The sequence below is a fragment of the Xenopus laevis genome, chromosome 6L, assembly GCF_017654675.1.
Source record: "Xenopus laevis strain J_2021 chromosome 6L, Xenopus_laevis_v10.1, whole genome shotgun sequence".
Classification (NCBI taxonomy): domain Eukaryota; kingdom Metazoa; phylum Chordata; class Amphibia; order Anura; family Pipidae; genus Xenopus; species Xenopus laevis.
In genome coordinates this window covers 123487146-123502907 of record NC_054381.1, presented here as the reverse complement: position 1 = coordinate 123502907, position 15762 = coordinate 123487146, and the positions used below count along the sequence as shown (strand labels likewise).

General features: G+C 38.2%; 1 protein-coding gene across 6 annotated transcripts in view; it reads right to left on the bottom strand.

Annotated features, from left to right (window-relative positions):
• The window catches only part of lyn.L (LYN proto-oncogene, Src family tyrosine kinase L homeolog), a 68654-nt gene that overhangs the window by 2913 nt on the left and 49979 nt on the right, over positions 1-15762 (bottom strand). For all 6 annotated transcript variants that reach the window (XM_018266189.2, XM_018266185.2, XM_018266186.2 and 3 more), the window contains 3 exon segments: positions 10732-10914; positions 9580-9656; positions 1061-1214 (listed from right to left, as the gene is read on the bottom strand). In XM_018266189.2, coding sequence (XP_018121678.1) covers positions 1061-1214; positions 9580-9656; positions 10732-10914 — 414 coding nt within the window.

Sequence of the window (15762 nt, the reverse complement as noted above, 5' to 3'; positions counted from 1 at the left end):
TATTGTGTCTTTGCAACAGCTGTAACATGAGAGCTGCTCCACTAGCTCCCCACCCTAAATAACTTCATGGATTGACAAAAGGAACCAGAGCACTGATAGGACTACAGTTTGTATAGAAACTATTGCTTAGCGACGGGCGAATTTCTCCCGCTAAAAAATTGTGAAACTCGAAAATTCACGCCTGCGTAAATTTTGGATGCGCGTCCTGAAAAGTCGCTTGTGTCAATTTTGATGCCAATTTTAAAGTCAATGGGCGTCTGAATAGTTTTGATGCACGGCCATTTTGACGCGAGCGACTTTTCGGGAGTTTTGCAAATTTATTCACATTTTGCTAAACATGGCCACACAAAATAATTAAAGCCTAGAGATTAATATGCTCATAATCCATTTATGCAGAGCTGTTACTGGCATGACTGGGGTTAATGTAGTACTGATTGACTATTTCGGTTGTGATCCTACTGGCATGTCTGGGGTTAATATGCTCCATTTTCTGTACTGATCCTACTATCATGCCTAGGGTTAATGGATTGTTTATTTTCTGAAGTGATCTTACTGTAACATCTGGGTGATAATAGCTAAAGTAAGTGCTATATGGGGTGCGGCTTGAACTACACGTCGCACATCTTTTTGCTTTAGGCCCATATTTTGTTTTCCGGGTACAAAGCAGAGGGTGGGAAACAGCTACAGTGGGGGGTCTTCTGTATTTGCCAAGGCCCTGGGGTGAGGTTCTATGGTGGACCCAGCGGTAATTCATTAAGATTTATTTATATGAACGGAGACTTTTTTTTTTTTAAATCTCTTTTATTACCACACGACTATCACATTATTTTGCAGATCATTGCGCTTCTTACAGGGTTATAAATATGGGGATCCAGGCAATTAAATTTTTTAGGGAGTCATAGTTTATTATTATAGGCATTCTCAGTATCTGTTAACAGCCAGGCATCTTATTGTAAATAATGGATGTAATTTGGTTGGGTAATAAAAGAGAACCCTCGATTGCTGGAACAGATCTTCCCATTTATCTGTTTTACGGCACATTAGAAAGCAGAGCACATACCTTCCCTTGCGGTGTACTCATTATCTTCAATTACTCGTGCAAGACCAAAGTCAGCTATTTTGCACATTAAGGACTCTGAAACAAGCACATTAGCGGCTCTAAGATCTCGGTGGATGTAGTTCTTTTTTTCTATGTAAGCCATGCCTTCAGCAATCTGTAGGAGAGATTATTAAATTCGTTAAGAGCACCATTTGTAAAAGCCATTAATCTTTTCCAATTGAAGGTGTCAATAAAAATAGCTCAAAGTTTGCATTTCCAGCATTGAACAAGTGAGGCATCTGCTACACCAAAATCAAAAGTTCTTGGCCGTAATTGGTAGAGCTGAATGTTCAGTATTGGTATATGTATGAAGGGGTTAACGTTGCTGCCATGACAAGACAATGTGAAACAAGGAAATCTAAGCCATGGCTGACTGCATTGTTGTACAGCTGGAAAAACTGGTTGAATATGACACCAGAATGCACTTTAGTTAAGAGGAAACCATAGCTAAAATGTGTATTTCAATGACAACCATTATAGACCAGTGAAAACAAAATCTCATTGCTCACTAATGATGTACATTCCCAGTGAATTAATAGCTACCAACTGCTTAGTCCCAGTCATTGACTTCTCTGCTCACTAACACATAATACATGGAGTAGAGCTACCCCAAAAGTGTGGGTGTTTTACCTGTATTGTACCTGACACATTTCTGTCAAACATATCACACGTGTGACTACTGAAGTCTATTGATGTGAGCCACATTCAATTGTAAAAACAGTTGGGGAGCAACACAAGCATGAAAAAAGTTCCTGGGGTGCCAAATATGGGCTGTGATTGGCTAGTGATTTGGTAGACCCTATCTGGACTGGCAGCTGACAGGAGACTCTGTTTGGCAGTACACATGGTTTTTATGCAACCAAAACCTGCCTCCAAGGCAGGAATTCAAAAATAAGCACCTGCTTTGAGGCCAGTGGGAGCAACATCCAAGGGGTTCATGTTGCTCACGAGTTACTGGGGGGAATCACAGCCCTAGAAGGCAGGCATTGCTTTTTCCATACAGTTCTGCTATTCTGTGCTCAAGAGAAGAGGTTCTTCCGGGACCTGCACGATCTGTTGCCTATAATCACAACCCATCATAAAACCAAGAGCGGGCCCCTGTCTGTAGCGTTCAGTTATGTGGAAAACAATCAGGTACCAATAACACTACACCTGAATTAGAATCATGGAGCAACTGTCATTTCAGAGGTTCACCATTATTTGCATACTAAAGCTATTGCAGGTAATGAATACACCACATTCCATTCCATATAAAGTAAATAATCCAGATCATATGTGGAAAGCTGATAAGGCTAACTTTACTGAAAAATGTTGGTCTAATATTACTAAGAGGGCAGTGCAATTTATATTCATTTCCCTTTTGTAACAGTCCTATCAGCAAAATCTGATCTGCCCCATTTTGCTCAGTGTAAGTGACACTTAACTTGTCACCTGCTTGTCCTCAGCTAGAGCCACTCCTGTTGTTTCTTCTATACAGCATTCCAAAGATACCAGAATAAGGCACAAGGTTCCTCATTCTGCTTAAAGGAATAGTAACATCAAAACATAAAAGTGTTTTACTGTAATAAAAATATAATGCAGCATTGCCCTGCACTGGTAAAACTGCTGTGTTTGCTACAGAATACTAATTTTGTTTATATAAAGAAGTTTCTGTGTAACAAAGGGGGCAGCCATTTTAAGGAGAATAGGCTCAGGCTACACAGCAGATAACTCTGTAGAACATAATGTCGTTATCTGTTATCCACTATTTAACCTGTGCCATATAGCCTTTTTTCAATTTCTGCCATTGCTACACAGCAGCTTGTTTATATGAACTATAGTAGTGTTTCTGAAGCAAACAGATCAGTTTTACCAGTGCAGGGCAACAATACATGATATTTTCATTACTTGAAAAAAGCTCATTTTTTGGTGTTAATGTTCCTTTAAAGGGGTTGTTCACTGTTCAGGTAACTTTTAGTATGATGTAGAGAATGATATTCTGAGACAATTTGCAATTGCTTACTGGGCTAATGCCATTTGATCTGATGACTGCCTGTGCTGATAAACTGACCAATGGAGATTTAGACATTTTGGAATGTGGACGCGGGACTCATTTACTTTATTACAAGGGGTTATGTAATAAAAGGCACAAAGTTTGCTCTGGAGCAGTAACCCATAGCAACCAATGAAAAGGTACAATTTACTGGTCACTTGATTAAAATTAGATGATATGGGTTATTGCTCCTGGGCAAACATTTAAGTGCCTTAAATTAGATATGGGGGTTTCACATGTACAATACAATATACATACAATATTGTCCCAAAGGGGGTCCAAAATGTTGAAAACAACATATTTAATAAAATCAGGTCATCAGTTGGTAATTTTTCATTCAGAGTGGCAAGTTCTGATTCTCACCAGAAGTTTCTGGAGCTGATTCTTTGTATTAAAGGAGAAGCAAACCCAAAAGTTAAAAAAAACTTAACCCCCTACCCTACATAGACCCCCCCCTCCTTCCTCCCCCCAGCCTAAGTGTTACCTCGGGCAAATGCCCCTAAGTCTTTACTTACCCCTCCATGCAGATTCTGTCCAGCAGAGTTCACGGGCGCCATCTTCTTTTTGGTAATCTTCAGAATGAGACCGGCGGAGCGGCGCATGTGCAGTTGGAGCATTTTTCTGTTTCGCGACTGCGAATGTACCGAAACTCACAAAAATTGCTGAAGAGCCGGTCTCATTCCGAAGATTACTGAAGTGGCTGAAGATTGTGCCCGTGAACTCTGATGCCTGAATCTGCACCGAGGAGTAAGTCAAGAATTAAAGGCATTTCCCCGGGGTAACACTGGGGAGGAGGGAGGGGGGTCTATGTAGGGTGGGGGCTAGGGTTTTTTTAACTTTTGGGTTTGCTTCTCCTTTAAGAAGAGGCTACACCATCAGACCTTCATTCAGTTTTGTCAGCAATGGATCATACCATTAAAATTACCCCAGTGCCCAGCTCAATGTTATATCTCTCATATGGAAGTAGGATTTCAGTCCATTAGGTGAGTTTATTAGAATCTTGGTAATTAATTAAAGAATTTTATTACTGTGTTTTAATACATCACGTGATTCAGTCCAATTATGTAAAATGCCAAGACTGCAATACTGTCCGACAAACAGAAGACATTCTTCCACAGAATGAAGCACAAGTTCAAATATTTCTTATGGCCCTTGTGAACTAATTGCCATTGCTAAATGTTACCCTTTGTTTCTAGATATAAATGTTGTGTTTGCATTTGTGTTGCTTTCTTTCCCTTATTTCTTATTTACAGTAAGTAAAGGCAACAGTGAGCCCATTGTGTGTGCACCTTGTTCCATTATGTATATAAACACTTGGTGATAACCCAAAACAATAGCACTTTTCAGGAGGGCATATACTGTACATTTACTCACTGAATACAAGCTTTTTTTTTCTTCAAGGTTTTCAAAAAATATTAGCAAAAAGTTGTCTACACTCAATGTAATGCAGATAATAGTTCTTTCTGGCAACAGTTTTTTTTGCTTTAGGTACATTACAAGTAGAAACAGAATATATATCCCCATGATGCCAGCACTCTCGATAAATAGTCCATGTGCCTGGGTGCAGAAACCATATAATTGTCAATTCCAAGTTCAAAGAGATCCGCACTCACAGGTCTGTTTAAAATTAAATAATTTTACTTAGAGCTACAGACTTAGGGGGTTATTTACTAAACTCCAAATGCAAAAATCACAATTTTTTTTTTTTTAAAAATCGGTCTTTTAAAAAAATCACGAATTTTTCGGAATTTATTAAACCCAGAGTATGGAAAAGTCTGAATCTGAAAATCTGGCATCTCTCGACTTGTCAGGTTGCATATAAGTCAATGGGAGAAGTCCCAATGATTTTTTGATGTGCACTTGGTTTTTGGCAATGCCCCAAAGTTTTCGGGCAAAATTTTGAGTTTTCGGGTGAAAAATCCGAAAAAATCGTGAAAATCAGATGAAAGATCTAAAAGAATCATGAAAATCGGATTTTTCACGATTTTGTCAAATTTTTTTCCACAAACAAAATTTACGGGAAAGTGTATTAATAAATAAGCACAAAAAACCTGTGTGGATTTGGTCAGAGTTTTTTTACAGAAAATATTGAGATAAATTCGGACTTTGATAAATAACCCCCCAAGTCTGTAGCTCTAAATAAAATATATACAGTATTATTGAATTATAAAAAGACCTGTGAGTGCGGATCTCTTTGGACTTGGAATATATATATATATATTCTAGCCTTTCTCTTTTCTCAAATTGAAAGTCTAGAGGGCTAGCCGAAACGTTAGCAGTTTTTTGCTGAATAAACACCATTTTTTCACCTTGGATAAGACCTGTGAGTGCATGCCTTATTTGGGACCGTTATCTTATTGTTTGCATTTTGCACCCAGGCACACTAAACCCTTATACGTGCTGTGCCGGCTTCAAGCAAGTTATATAAATATATATAAAGCATTCATGAAAGGTCAGCTAAATATAGCCTTCATCAGGGTTCTTCAGTGATCACATATGCAGCCTCTTTTATAATTTTTGGCCATTTGTCCCAAAGCATTTGCCTTGCTACACGGACGATTTTGCGCTACGCAAAAACACAGGTCACGTAGGATCAACGCTGCAACTTCATCTAACATTTAACATCTGTTGCATCCGATTTGACGCCTGCGTTTTTGCGCAGCGCATCAGATTGCTCCAAAATCGTCTGTGTAGTCCGTGCATTGTCTGTGTAGTCCTACCCTAAAAATGCAGCATCTGAACACCCCAAATCACCCCTGCTGCTTCCAATAGCTGCCAACTGGAATCAGCTGAAAGCACTTAACTTACTCCATTGTCTCCACTTAAACATCACACATGCTATGGGCTAGGACCCCAAAATAGGTGCCTATGCTGCTTAGGGTATATCGCCATACTTTTAATAAATGGTGAAAAGTATTCTTATTGAAATGCACACAATAAATTCTCAATTAATGCTGGCGTGGCATACAGAAGGGGCAGCGCATGGGAAGGATATATGTGATCTTTCAACAAGCCCCTTCCTTCTGTAATAACATCTAAAGGAAACAGGTGCTCTGGACCCTTATTCATAATGTCTGCTCAGGCCAAGTGTTTTGTACAGATATTCCTGTGGGTTGCACTTCAGCATGTATATGAGCCCTACCCTACTAAGCATATTTGAATGTCTTAATATTTTTGGATGACTGCTGCAACTGACTTTATAATTTACAATTAAAATTCATATGTCGGCCAGCTTTAATTCACACTAATTTGTCATACATGCCCATTACAGGGGAAGTTCACTTGTTATATGTTGCATAATGGTTATTTCTAAGCAAGTTTTCAATTAACCTTCATTTTTTTATAGTTTTTGAATTATTTGCCTGGCTCTCTTCAAATTGTGGGGTCACTGATTCCATCTAAAAAAACGAATGCTCTGTAAGGATACAAATGTATCGGTATTGCTACATTTTATTACTCATCTTTCTATTCAGGCCTATCCTGTTCATATTCCAGTCTCCTATTTAATCAAGTGCATGGTTGCTAGGGTACTTTGGAAACGGCAAACTGGAGAGCTGCTGAATAAAAAGCTAAATAACTCAAAAACCACAAATAATAGAAAATGTAAACCAATTGCAAATTGTCTCAGAATAACATTCTCTAGATCATACTAAAAGTTAATGTTAATGTAAAAAACCCCTTTTGGTGTATGAGACGCTGGTGTATGTCCTGCGAACCTGTCATATGTGTACATAACGTGTCACTCACCCAAGTATATACTGAGCTTGTTGTGTGTGGTTGCTTTTTTGAAAAAAGACAGGAAACCAGTTATTGATATAATATATACAAAGCAATCTTCTGCTTCCATACCCACTGACATCACCCACACATGCCAGTCACCACAGCAAACTTAGCACCTATTGTGTAACATTGGCTCCCTGTTTATTATGGTTACCACAGGATCAGTAAACACATACAGGTATGGGGCCTGTTATCCAGAATGCTTAGCAGCTGAACATACCTTAAGTCTACTAGAAAATCATGTAAATATTAAATAGACTCAATAGGCTGATTTTGCGTCCTATAAGGTATAATTATATCTTAGTTTGGGTGAAATACAAAGTGCAGTTTTATTATTACAGAGAAAAATGAAATAATTTTTTAAAGTTTGGATTATTTGGATAAAATGGAGTCTATGAGAGACAGCCTTTCCGTAATTCGGAGCTTTCTGGATAATAGGTTTCCGGATATCTATAGGATCCTATACCTGTACTATATTACATAGTGTTATGCTGGAAAATACTTGAACTTGTTGTGTTCATGGCTTATAGTTATAACATTAAACTAGACCAGTGGTCGCCAACCAGTGGCTCATGAGCAATGTGTTTCTCACCATCCCGTTGGCTGCTGCTCCCAGTGGTCTCAAAGCAGGTGCTTATTTTTGAATTCCTGGCTTGGAGACATGTTGCATAAAAACCATGTGTACTGCCAAACAGAGCCTCGTGTAGGCTGCCAGTCCACATATAGGCTACCAGCAGTGTCGGACTGGCCCACAGGGATACCAGGAAAACTCCCGGTGGGCCCAGGTGTCAGTGGGCCCTTATGCTGCTAAACATTTGGACTATCTCATGGTCATTCCTTATTTCTATGAGAAAAAAAGCTAAATAGATGGAATAATAAATTATAGTATGTAAAGAAAAGAGACTAGGAGAATAGAGGATGAGTGAAGAGAGGAAGAAAATAGTACTGAGTGTGGGCCCCTAGTCTAAAGTTTTTTGGTGGGCCCCTGGTCTAAGGTTTTTTTGGTGGGCCCCTGGTGTCCCAGTCCGACACTGGCTACCAGTAGTCAATCACAGCCCTTAATTAGCATCCCATTAACTTTGTCATGCTTGTGTTTCTCCCCAACTCTTTTTTACAAAAGGTTGGGGATCCCTGACACTAGACAAGTACTGGAGCTGGAAAACAATACAGCAATTCTATTTAGACAAGAGCATAATCATTAATTATGTTTTATAAAGAAGTACCTTTACATTAAATGATTCAGAGGTCACAATCATAAGTCTTCCTATTTATAGATGATTCATTAGAACACACCTTAAATGTGACATACAGATTCAGACCAACACTAATGTGGTGAAGGGAAAACTCATTATGCAGCCTGAAGGAAAGGCTTTACAAAGGGAAGATTTTTCCTAGGAAATACATGCTATACGGTGGATATAGTCAAAAATAAACATATATTCAAAACCAAACATGTCATACCTAGGATAGCAAGAGGAAATGGATGAAATTAACGAAAGACGGTTTAATCTTCTATTGTATTGTATGAGCAGCCAAGTGAAGACATTTCTTGCCAGGCAACATAGGATTACAGGGTTCTTTGGTGGGATTCAATGATGCATTAAAAATATATATAAATATACTGTGTATGTATATATATATATATATATATATATATATATATATATATATATATATATATATATATATATATATATATATATATATATATATATATATATGTATAAAATTGGAGTTGAGTTGAAGCCATGTCTAATATAAGCTAACATGTCCACAAAGCCATCCAGTAAATGTATTACTTGTAGGGATGCACCGAATCCAGGATTCGGTTCAGGATTCGGCCGAATCCTTATCCTTCTGCCTGGCCAAACTGAATACAAATCCTAATTTGCATATGACGGGGGATGGGTGGGAAATTGCGTGACTTTTTGTCACAAAACAAGGAAGTAAAAAATGTTTTCCCCTTCCTACCCCTAATTTGCATATGCAAATTAGGATTCGGATTCAGTTCGGTATTCGGCCGAATCTTTTGCGATGGATTCAGGGGTTCGGCCGAATCCAAAATAGTGGATTCAGTGCATCCCTAATTACTTGTGTTTGATACTACTGATAATAGTCATGGTTTAAATTCAGGAAACAACAAACATTTAAGGGGGTTATTTCCTAAACCTTGAATTTATCTGGTTAGGCTTTTTACTTACATTTTTCAAGATTTATTATACTCCGATGCTGCAAAAAGCCAAAATCCGAAAATCCCCCATCTCAGACCTGTTGAGGTCATGTAGAAGTCAATGGGAGATGTCCCTATCCTAACTGGAAGATATAATGGTCTGCGCTGGGTTTAGCCTAATAATCTGATAAATTCAGGGTTTTTAGGCAAAAAAAAAAGTCAGAAAAAAATCTTACGATTCAGGGTTTTGCTCGATTTTATTGGGGTCTTTTATTAATTACATAATTCAAAATAATTCAAAAACAGGAATGGGAGTTTGGTTGAGTTTTTTAATTTGACTTATGAGATAAATTCAGATTTTAGTAAATAACCCCCTTGATGGTTGTTATAACAGACAATTCCCAGAGTACAATTAAATCAACATGCAATACAGTAACGGTATCAGACTTCTTTTAGAATCTCTATAAATGTAAGAGCATTTCTGAAAACAATATTTACCTGAGCGGAAAAGTCTATTGATTTTGGAAGGATCACTTTGCCCCCTTCGTCACTCTTCAGAAAATCTAGAAGACTTCCTGTTAACAAAGATGAATAAAGCTGTTAAGGCATGAGGTGTGTGTGTGCCTCTTTACAGAGCAAATCCCCAAAAATGGTATGATTTCAGATGCTTCTAAAGAGGGGGCATATTCCACTTGCACTGTGTTAAGAAAAGTTATTGAAAGATCTGCAAATTAATATTACAGCAAACTATATAGTCTTTTAAAGGTCGATTAGATGAATAACAAGAATGTTCACAGTCCACTAATCCATCTACTGCATGTATGGGGTTATGTAAAAAAAAAAAAGGCAATTTGCACAGGTCCAGTAACCCATAGCAACTAAAGTTAGCATCTATTGGTCACCTACTTTAAAGCAAACATCTTATAACATCTTATTCTTATTGCAAATTTGGCGTGCGGCTCCCGATTGGTACGCCACTGAATCCAAGGCAGATATTTGTTTTTATAAAAGTGAATAGTAAATGCTACTTGCAGATTGGTTGCTGTGGGTTGACCCGGTTGATCACTTTATTACATTAATTCAAGAAGGTAACGCAATAGAAGTTGCAATGTTTGTACCAGCTCTAGAAACTCACAGCAACCAATTGGATATTTGCTGTTAAACATGTGACCAGTAAATGTCTCTTCAGTAGCGATCAGCAAATCTGTTCCATTTCACTTCGCTGAAAAATTCAGGAAACTGGAAAAATAATCGTGAAACTGACAAATTTCATGAAGCGCATTGAAGTCAATGAGCGTTTTTTCTGGGAGTAAAATTTTACGCGCACAACAATTTTTCTCTCTTCAAATGCATTAAAGTCAATGGGCGTTTTTTCTTATGGCGACTTTTTTTGTCCAATGCATTAAAGTCAATGGGCGTTTTGTTCTTATGGTGACTTTTTATCTCCAAATGCATTAAAGTCAATGGGCGTTTTTCATTATAGGCATTTTTTCGCAAAAATATTGCACATGGCGAAATTCAGAATTTTGACGAACATCCATGTCTGGCAAATAAATTCGCTCATTCACTATTCTTCAGTTCACAACTAAAGATCTTTGAAGGACAGACTATAGGTGTGCATACAAAACTATAGTCACAGCCACAACTTACCTTTTGCCATATATTCGGTGATAATATAAATGGGTTCCTCTTTGGAGACCACAGCATATAGCCTTACAAGTTTGTCATGCTGGAGGGTCTTCATGAGGTTGGCTTCTTCCATAAATGCTTGCACAGACATGGACCCCGGCTTTAAAGTTTTCACAGCTACCTTTGTGCTGTTGTTGTAAAATCCTAAAAATGCAAGGCAGTCATATTAATTACAGAACAAATGCACAAATTTGTAATTTGCTCTCCTTCAGGTATGCTAATTTGTAAGATTAAATCTAATTATACATTACAACCAGCTCATTGTTCCACCATGATGGGCAAAATAAAAGACAAAATTAAAGGTTTTGAGCTCAAAGACCTAGGTAAAATAACGCATCAATATTCACTAATTGCTTTGCTGAAATTTACTTTAGCCAACACTTTTTTGGGGCATGTGTTAGAAAATAGTGTCTCCAAAACATCCTTAAAACATGATATGCAGGCAGTTAAGGATTATAGTCATTCTTCATTTAAACAGTACCAAGCTGCCAAAATATTTTTTTGCAAAACCATCAGTTATTTAGACTAGTCCAGTGTAATCACTTTCGGCACTCGGACAAAATGGTCATTTTCAGGAGGAACCAATTAGCCAACCAGTATGTTTTTAGAACTTGGCTGAAACCAGTGCAATACAGGGAGAAATATATGAACCTTACACAGTGTACTGATCATTTTCAAGACCAAAAACCCAGTATAACAAGACAATGATGCTACAGTGTTGCTGTGGATTAGCTCACTGAAGCTAGAAGGCCACACATTCTTTGAAAAATAGTTCTTCCAGCCAAACCAGGAGTACAAAGGAAAAGATGCTACTGTATGTCACGTCCTACGATGGACTTTAAAAAGCTATTCGGACTTGGATCACATTTTTCACCATCGTTTCACATGGCTTGAGAAAGAGCCTGTCTGGGTTTCGAAAACTCGTTGCTACAAATGTGCATACAGACTGTAGGTGTGCATTTTTATAATATGGAGGACTGACCGGAGACTTCAAGGGATGCGCACAGCACAATAAGAAAGTGAGCGTGAGTACTGTTAATATTGTCTATATATATATATATATATATATATATATATATATATATATATATATATATATATATATATATATATATATATATATATATATATATATATATATATATATATATATATATATATACATATACAAACACACACGTATTATGGTGGACTGATCTATACTATATATAACATGCCAGAAGGTTGGATTATACCAAAATAAAGTCTATGGGAGGCCATAAAATCATCATTTAGCTATGAGGGTCCAGCTGGTGAGCTTTGTTTCTCCAACGGTGTCTCTCCAGCTTTAACTGAGAGAGCCATAGGTTAAAGATCATGACCTAGAGACTAAAACTGGCGTTATGCCAGAATATCTGATCATTAAAGGAGAAACAAACCCTTATTAAAAAAAAACCCTACCCTACATAGGCCCCCTCCCTCCTCCCCTCCAGCCTAGCTGCCTCCCCGGGCAAATGCCCCTAACTTTTTACTTACCCCTCTGTGCAGATTCTGTCCAGCGGAGTTCACGGGACGACATCTTCAGCCGCTTTGGTAATCTTCGGAATGAGACCGGCTCTTTTTTGTGAGTTGTGAGTTTCGGTGCATTCGCACTTGTCGCGAAACAGAAAATTGCTCTAACTGCACAAGCACCACTTCGCTGGTCTCATTCCAAAGATTACTGAAGGGAAGAAGATGGCGCCCGTGAACACCGCTGGACAGAATCTGCACGCAGGTGTCAGTAAAGAGTTGTGGGCATTTGCCCGGAGGGGGAGGGGGGGGGCGATCGGCTGGGTGGGGAGAAGGGAGGGTGGTCTATGTAGAGTAGGGGGGTAGGATTTTTTTAATTAAGGGTTTGTTTCTCCTTTAAGAGGTCACAAAATGAACAGATTGTATTATCCAATGTGGCCAGCCACATACTGGGCCAAATCAGGGCAATCAATCATTTGCCCCCCCAATCCTCATATATAACAGATATATCTTTGACAGACTGGTGGGCAGCCTGTGGGTTTGCCCCCATACACTCATTACCAACTCACTCTGGAGGGGCAATTAATATCAGCCAATGTTTGGCCTTTATATTGACTTAGAAAGCATATGCCACTCCCTGTACAAACAGGGAAACAAGGAAGTCAATATACATGTGAAATATAAACCTCATAAGTCAGATGACTGGACAGTAAATTAACCAATCATTATAGATTACTAATGTTACTGTAGTGTTGCCTAAGCAGTCATTTCTGATATTTACCTTGTAGATAAAATGGATTTTCCCCATTAACAAGATAACATGCCTTTTATTAGTTACTTTACGAATGCAATGCTCACTGCTTACACAAACAGTAGGTTGAAATATTGCAAAACACTGGAGTCTAGTAACATGGAGAAATTTGGAAATTCATTTTTCTTTTCCTTCAGCTTTTTTTTTATTCATATTGGGTATATAGATCCCAGGTGCACCTAATGCCAAACTGTCTAAAATGAACGATATGTACAACTGTCAAAAATACAAAGATTTTATCAAACAAATTAGGAGGGTTATATTAAACATTATGGGGGAATTTTGATGTAATAGTATTTATGGAGAACTGGTGGGGAGAGAAAATGTAATTATTAGTTATAACCATTTTAAGAAGGAAAGAGGCACAGAAAATGAGTTTGTTTGTGTCTTTCTGTAATACCTTGTGTTTAAACCAGTTGAAAGACATGCTACTGGGTATAGTGAGCAGGTCTTTGGAATAGATTTTTCTATGAAATGTAAAAAAGAAGGGAAATTTGTGTGGTTTAAAGATCTGGTGTGGGAGCTGGGGTACCAGTGTGAACAAATCTCCTTGTACTTGCTAGCATGAAGGTGTTGCACCCTCACCCAGTGTGGTAACTGAAGCAGAATACCTGCCGGAGTCTGGCACTGGAATGTCCCAATGGGCTTGGGGGGAAAGACAGGGGGTCTAGTTTAAAAGTAACAAAACCTTTGCTGGGTATATTTCTAAAGGGCTAGTGACCCTTTGCTTTAAGACATATGCCACATAGAGCAAATTCTCCACCAATGCTTTCTGCTGTCTGAAGGTGGATGTTGTGCCTGTCTTTTCTCCAGTGAATTCACCTAACAGTGACAGAGTCCAATGCCACATTAGGGGCTTCTCTGCCAGCTGAAGCCATAGGCCCAAAACATTAGAGTTTATCACTAACTAGGAGAATATGCTACACACCATATATAAGTGAAGGGGATTGCACCCAACTATAATCATACACACCACAAATAAGTCAGGTTATAATTATGGGAATTTCAATTATAAAGTCTTTGATTAAAGGGATTCTGTAATGATTTTTATGATGTAGTTTTTAATTCTAAATTACACTATTGTTTACACTGCAATTAATTCATTCTACAATATAAAATGTCATTCCTGACCCAGCAGCTGGCCATCTCAGGTCATTTTGCCTGGCCATGTGCTTTCAGAAAGAGCAGGCACTTTAGGATGGAACTGCTTTTACTCAATGTAACTGAATGTCTCGCAGTGGGACTTGGATTTTACTATTGAGTGCTGTTCTTAGATCTACCAGGCAGCGGTTATCTTGTGTTAGGGAGCTGCTATCTGGTTAACTTCCCATTGTCCTGTTGTTAGGCTGCTGGGGGGGGGGAAGGGAGGGGGTGATATCAGTCCAACTAGCAGTACAGCAGTAAAAAGTGACTGAAGTTAATCAGAGCACAAGTCACATGATTGAGGCAGTTGGGAAACTAACAATATGTCTAGCCCCATGTCAGATTTCAAAATTAAATATAAAAAAATATGTTTGCTCTTTTGCGAAACGGATTTCAGTGCGGAATTCTGCTGGAGCAGCACTATTAACTGATGCGTTTTGAAAAAATAATTCTCATGAAAGTATCCCTTTAAAGTATTGGGGTAACAATTAGAAAAAGAAAACCAGTTTGTCAGTACCTTATAGGTACATTTTTTATAAGCTAATTCAGGGACCAACTATGGGATTATGCCATAGAGCAGTGATCCCCAATCTGTGGCTCTTGAGCAATATGTTGCTTGTATGTTGCTCCCAGTGGCCTCAAAGCAGGAGCTAATGTTTGAATTCCAGTCTTGGAGACAACTTTTAGTTGCATAAAAAACAGGTGTACTGCCAAATAGTTCCTCCTGTAGGCTGCAAGTTCACATAGGGGCTACCAAATAACCAATGCTTCTGTTGCTCCACTTTTTAAATTTGAATGTGGTTCATGGGTAAAAAAGTAGGGGAACCCTGCCGTTGAGTATATTAGTGGGTAATATGGCTGTACTGAAAACTAATCCCAAACACAAATGTTCAGACCATTAATCGCTAGGAATGTTCCATTGCATCAAACCAGCTCCATTTCTCGGACATTTAGCAGTTATTTTTATAGTTGACATGAGCCACATTCATCTCCGAGTACTGAAAGTGACATGGAAACAGTTGGCTGCAATGCAGATCGGTGTAATTTTCCAGAATGTGCAATAATCTAGGGAGGAAATACTTCACATATTGGACAAAGTGATCACTGCATCAAAAAGAGGAAACATCTTGAAGCAAATGCGAACGGCACACACTTCACACTAACGTAAATATATGCTATTGTAATTTCCTGTACTTGGACTGAATTATGAAACCAGAAACATGTAGTTGAACTTTTATACCTTTTACTGTAAGAACGTGCTCATTAAATTGATTTGTTACTCAAGAACCGTAGTTTTGCACTTACATACTGTCATAAATGTCATAATATTACAGTAGTTGGTACATTATGACTGGTATTCTCATACCATCCTACTTTTATTGCATATCAGTGCACATATTTTTTCACTGCCTAACATTAATGATAGCAGACACAGTGAAGAATTGAAGCTAACTGACAGGTGTCCATCAACCCAAACTCACATTAAAGCGGACCTGTCATCCAGACATAAAAGTCCTTTTCAAATTAAACATAAAATCCAAATTCTTTTT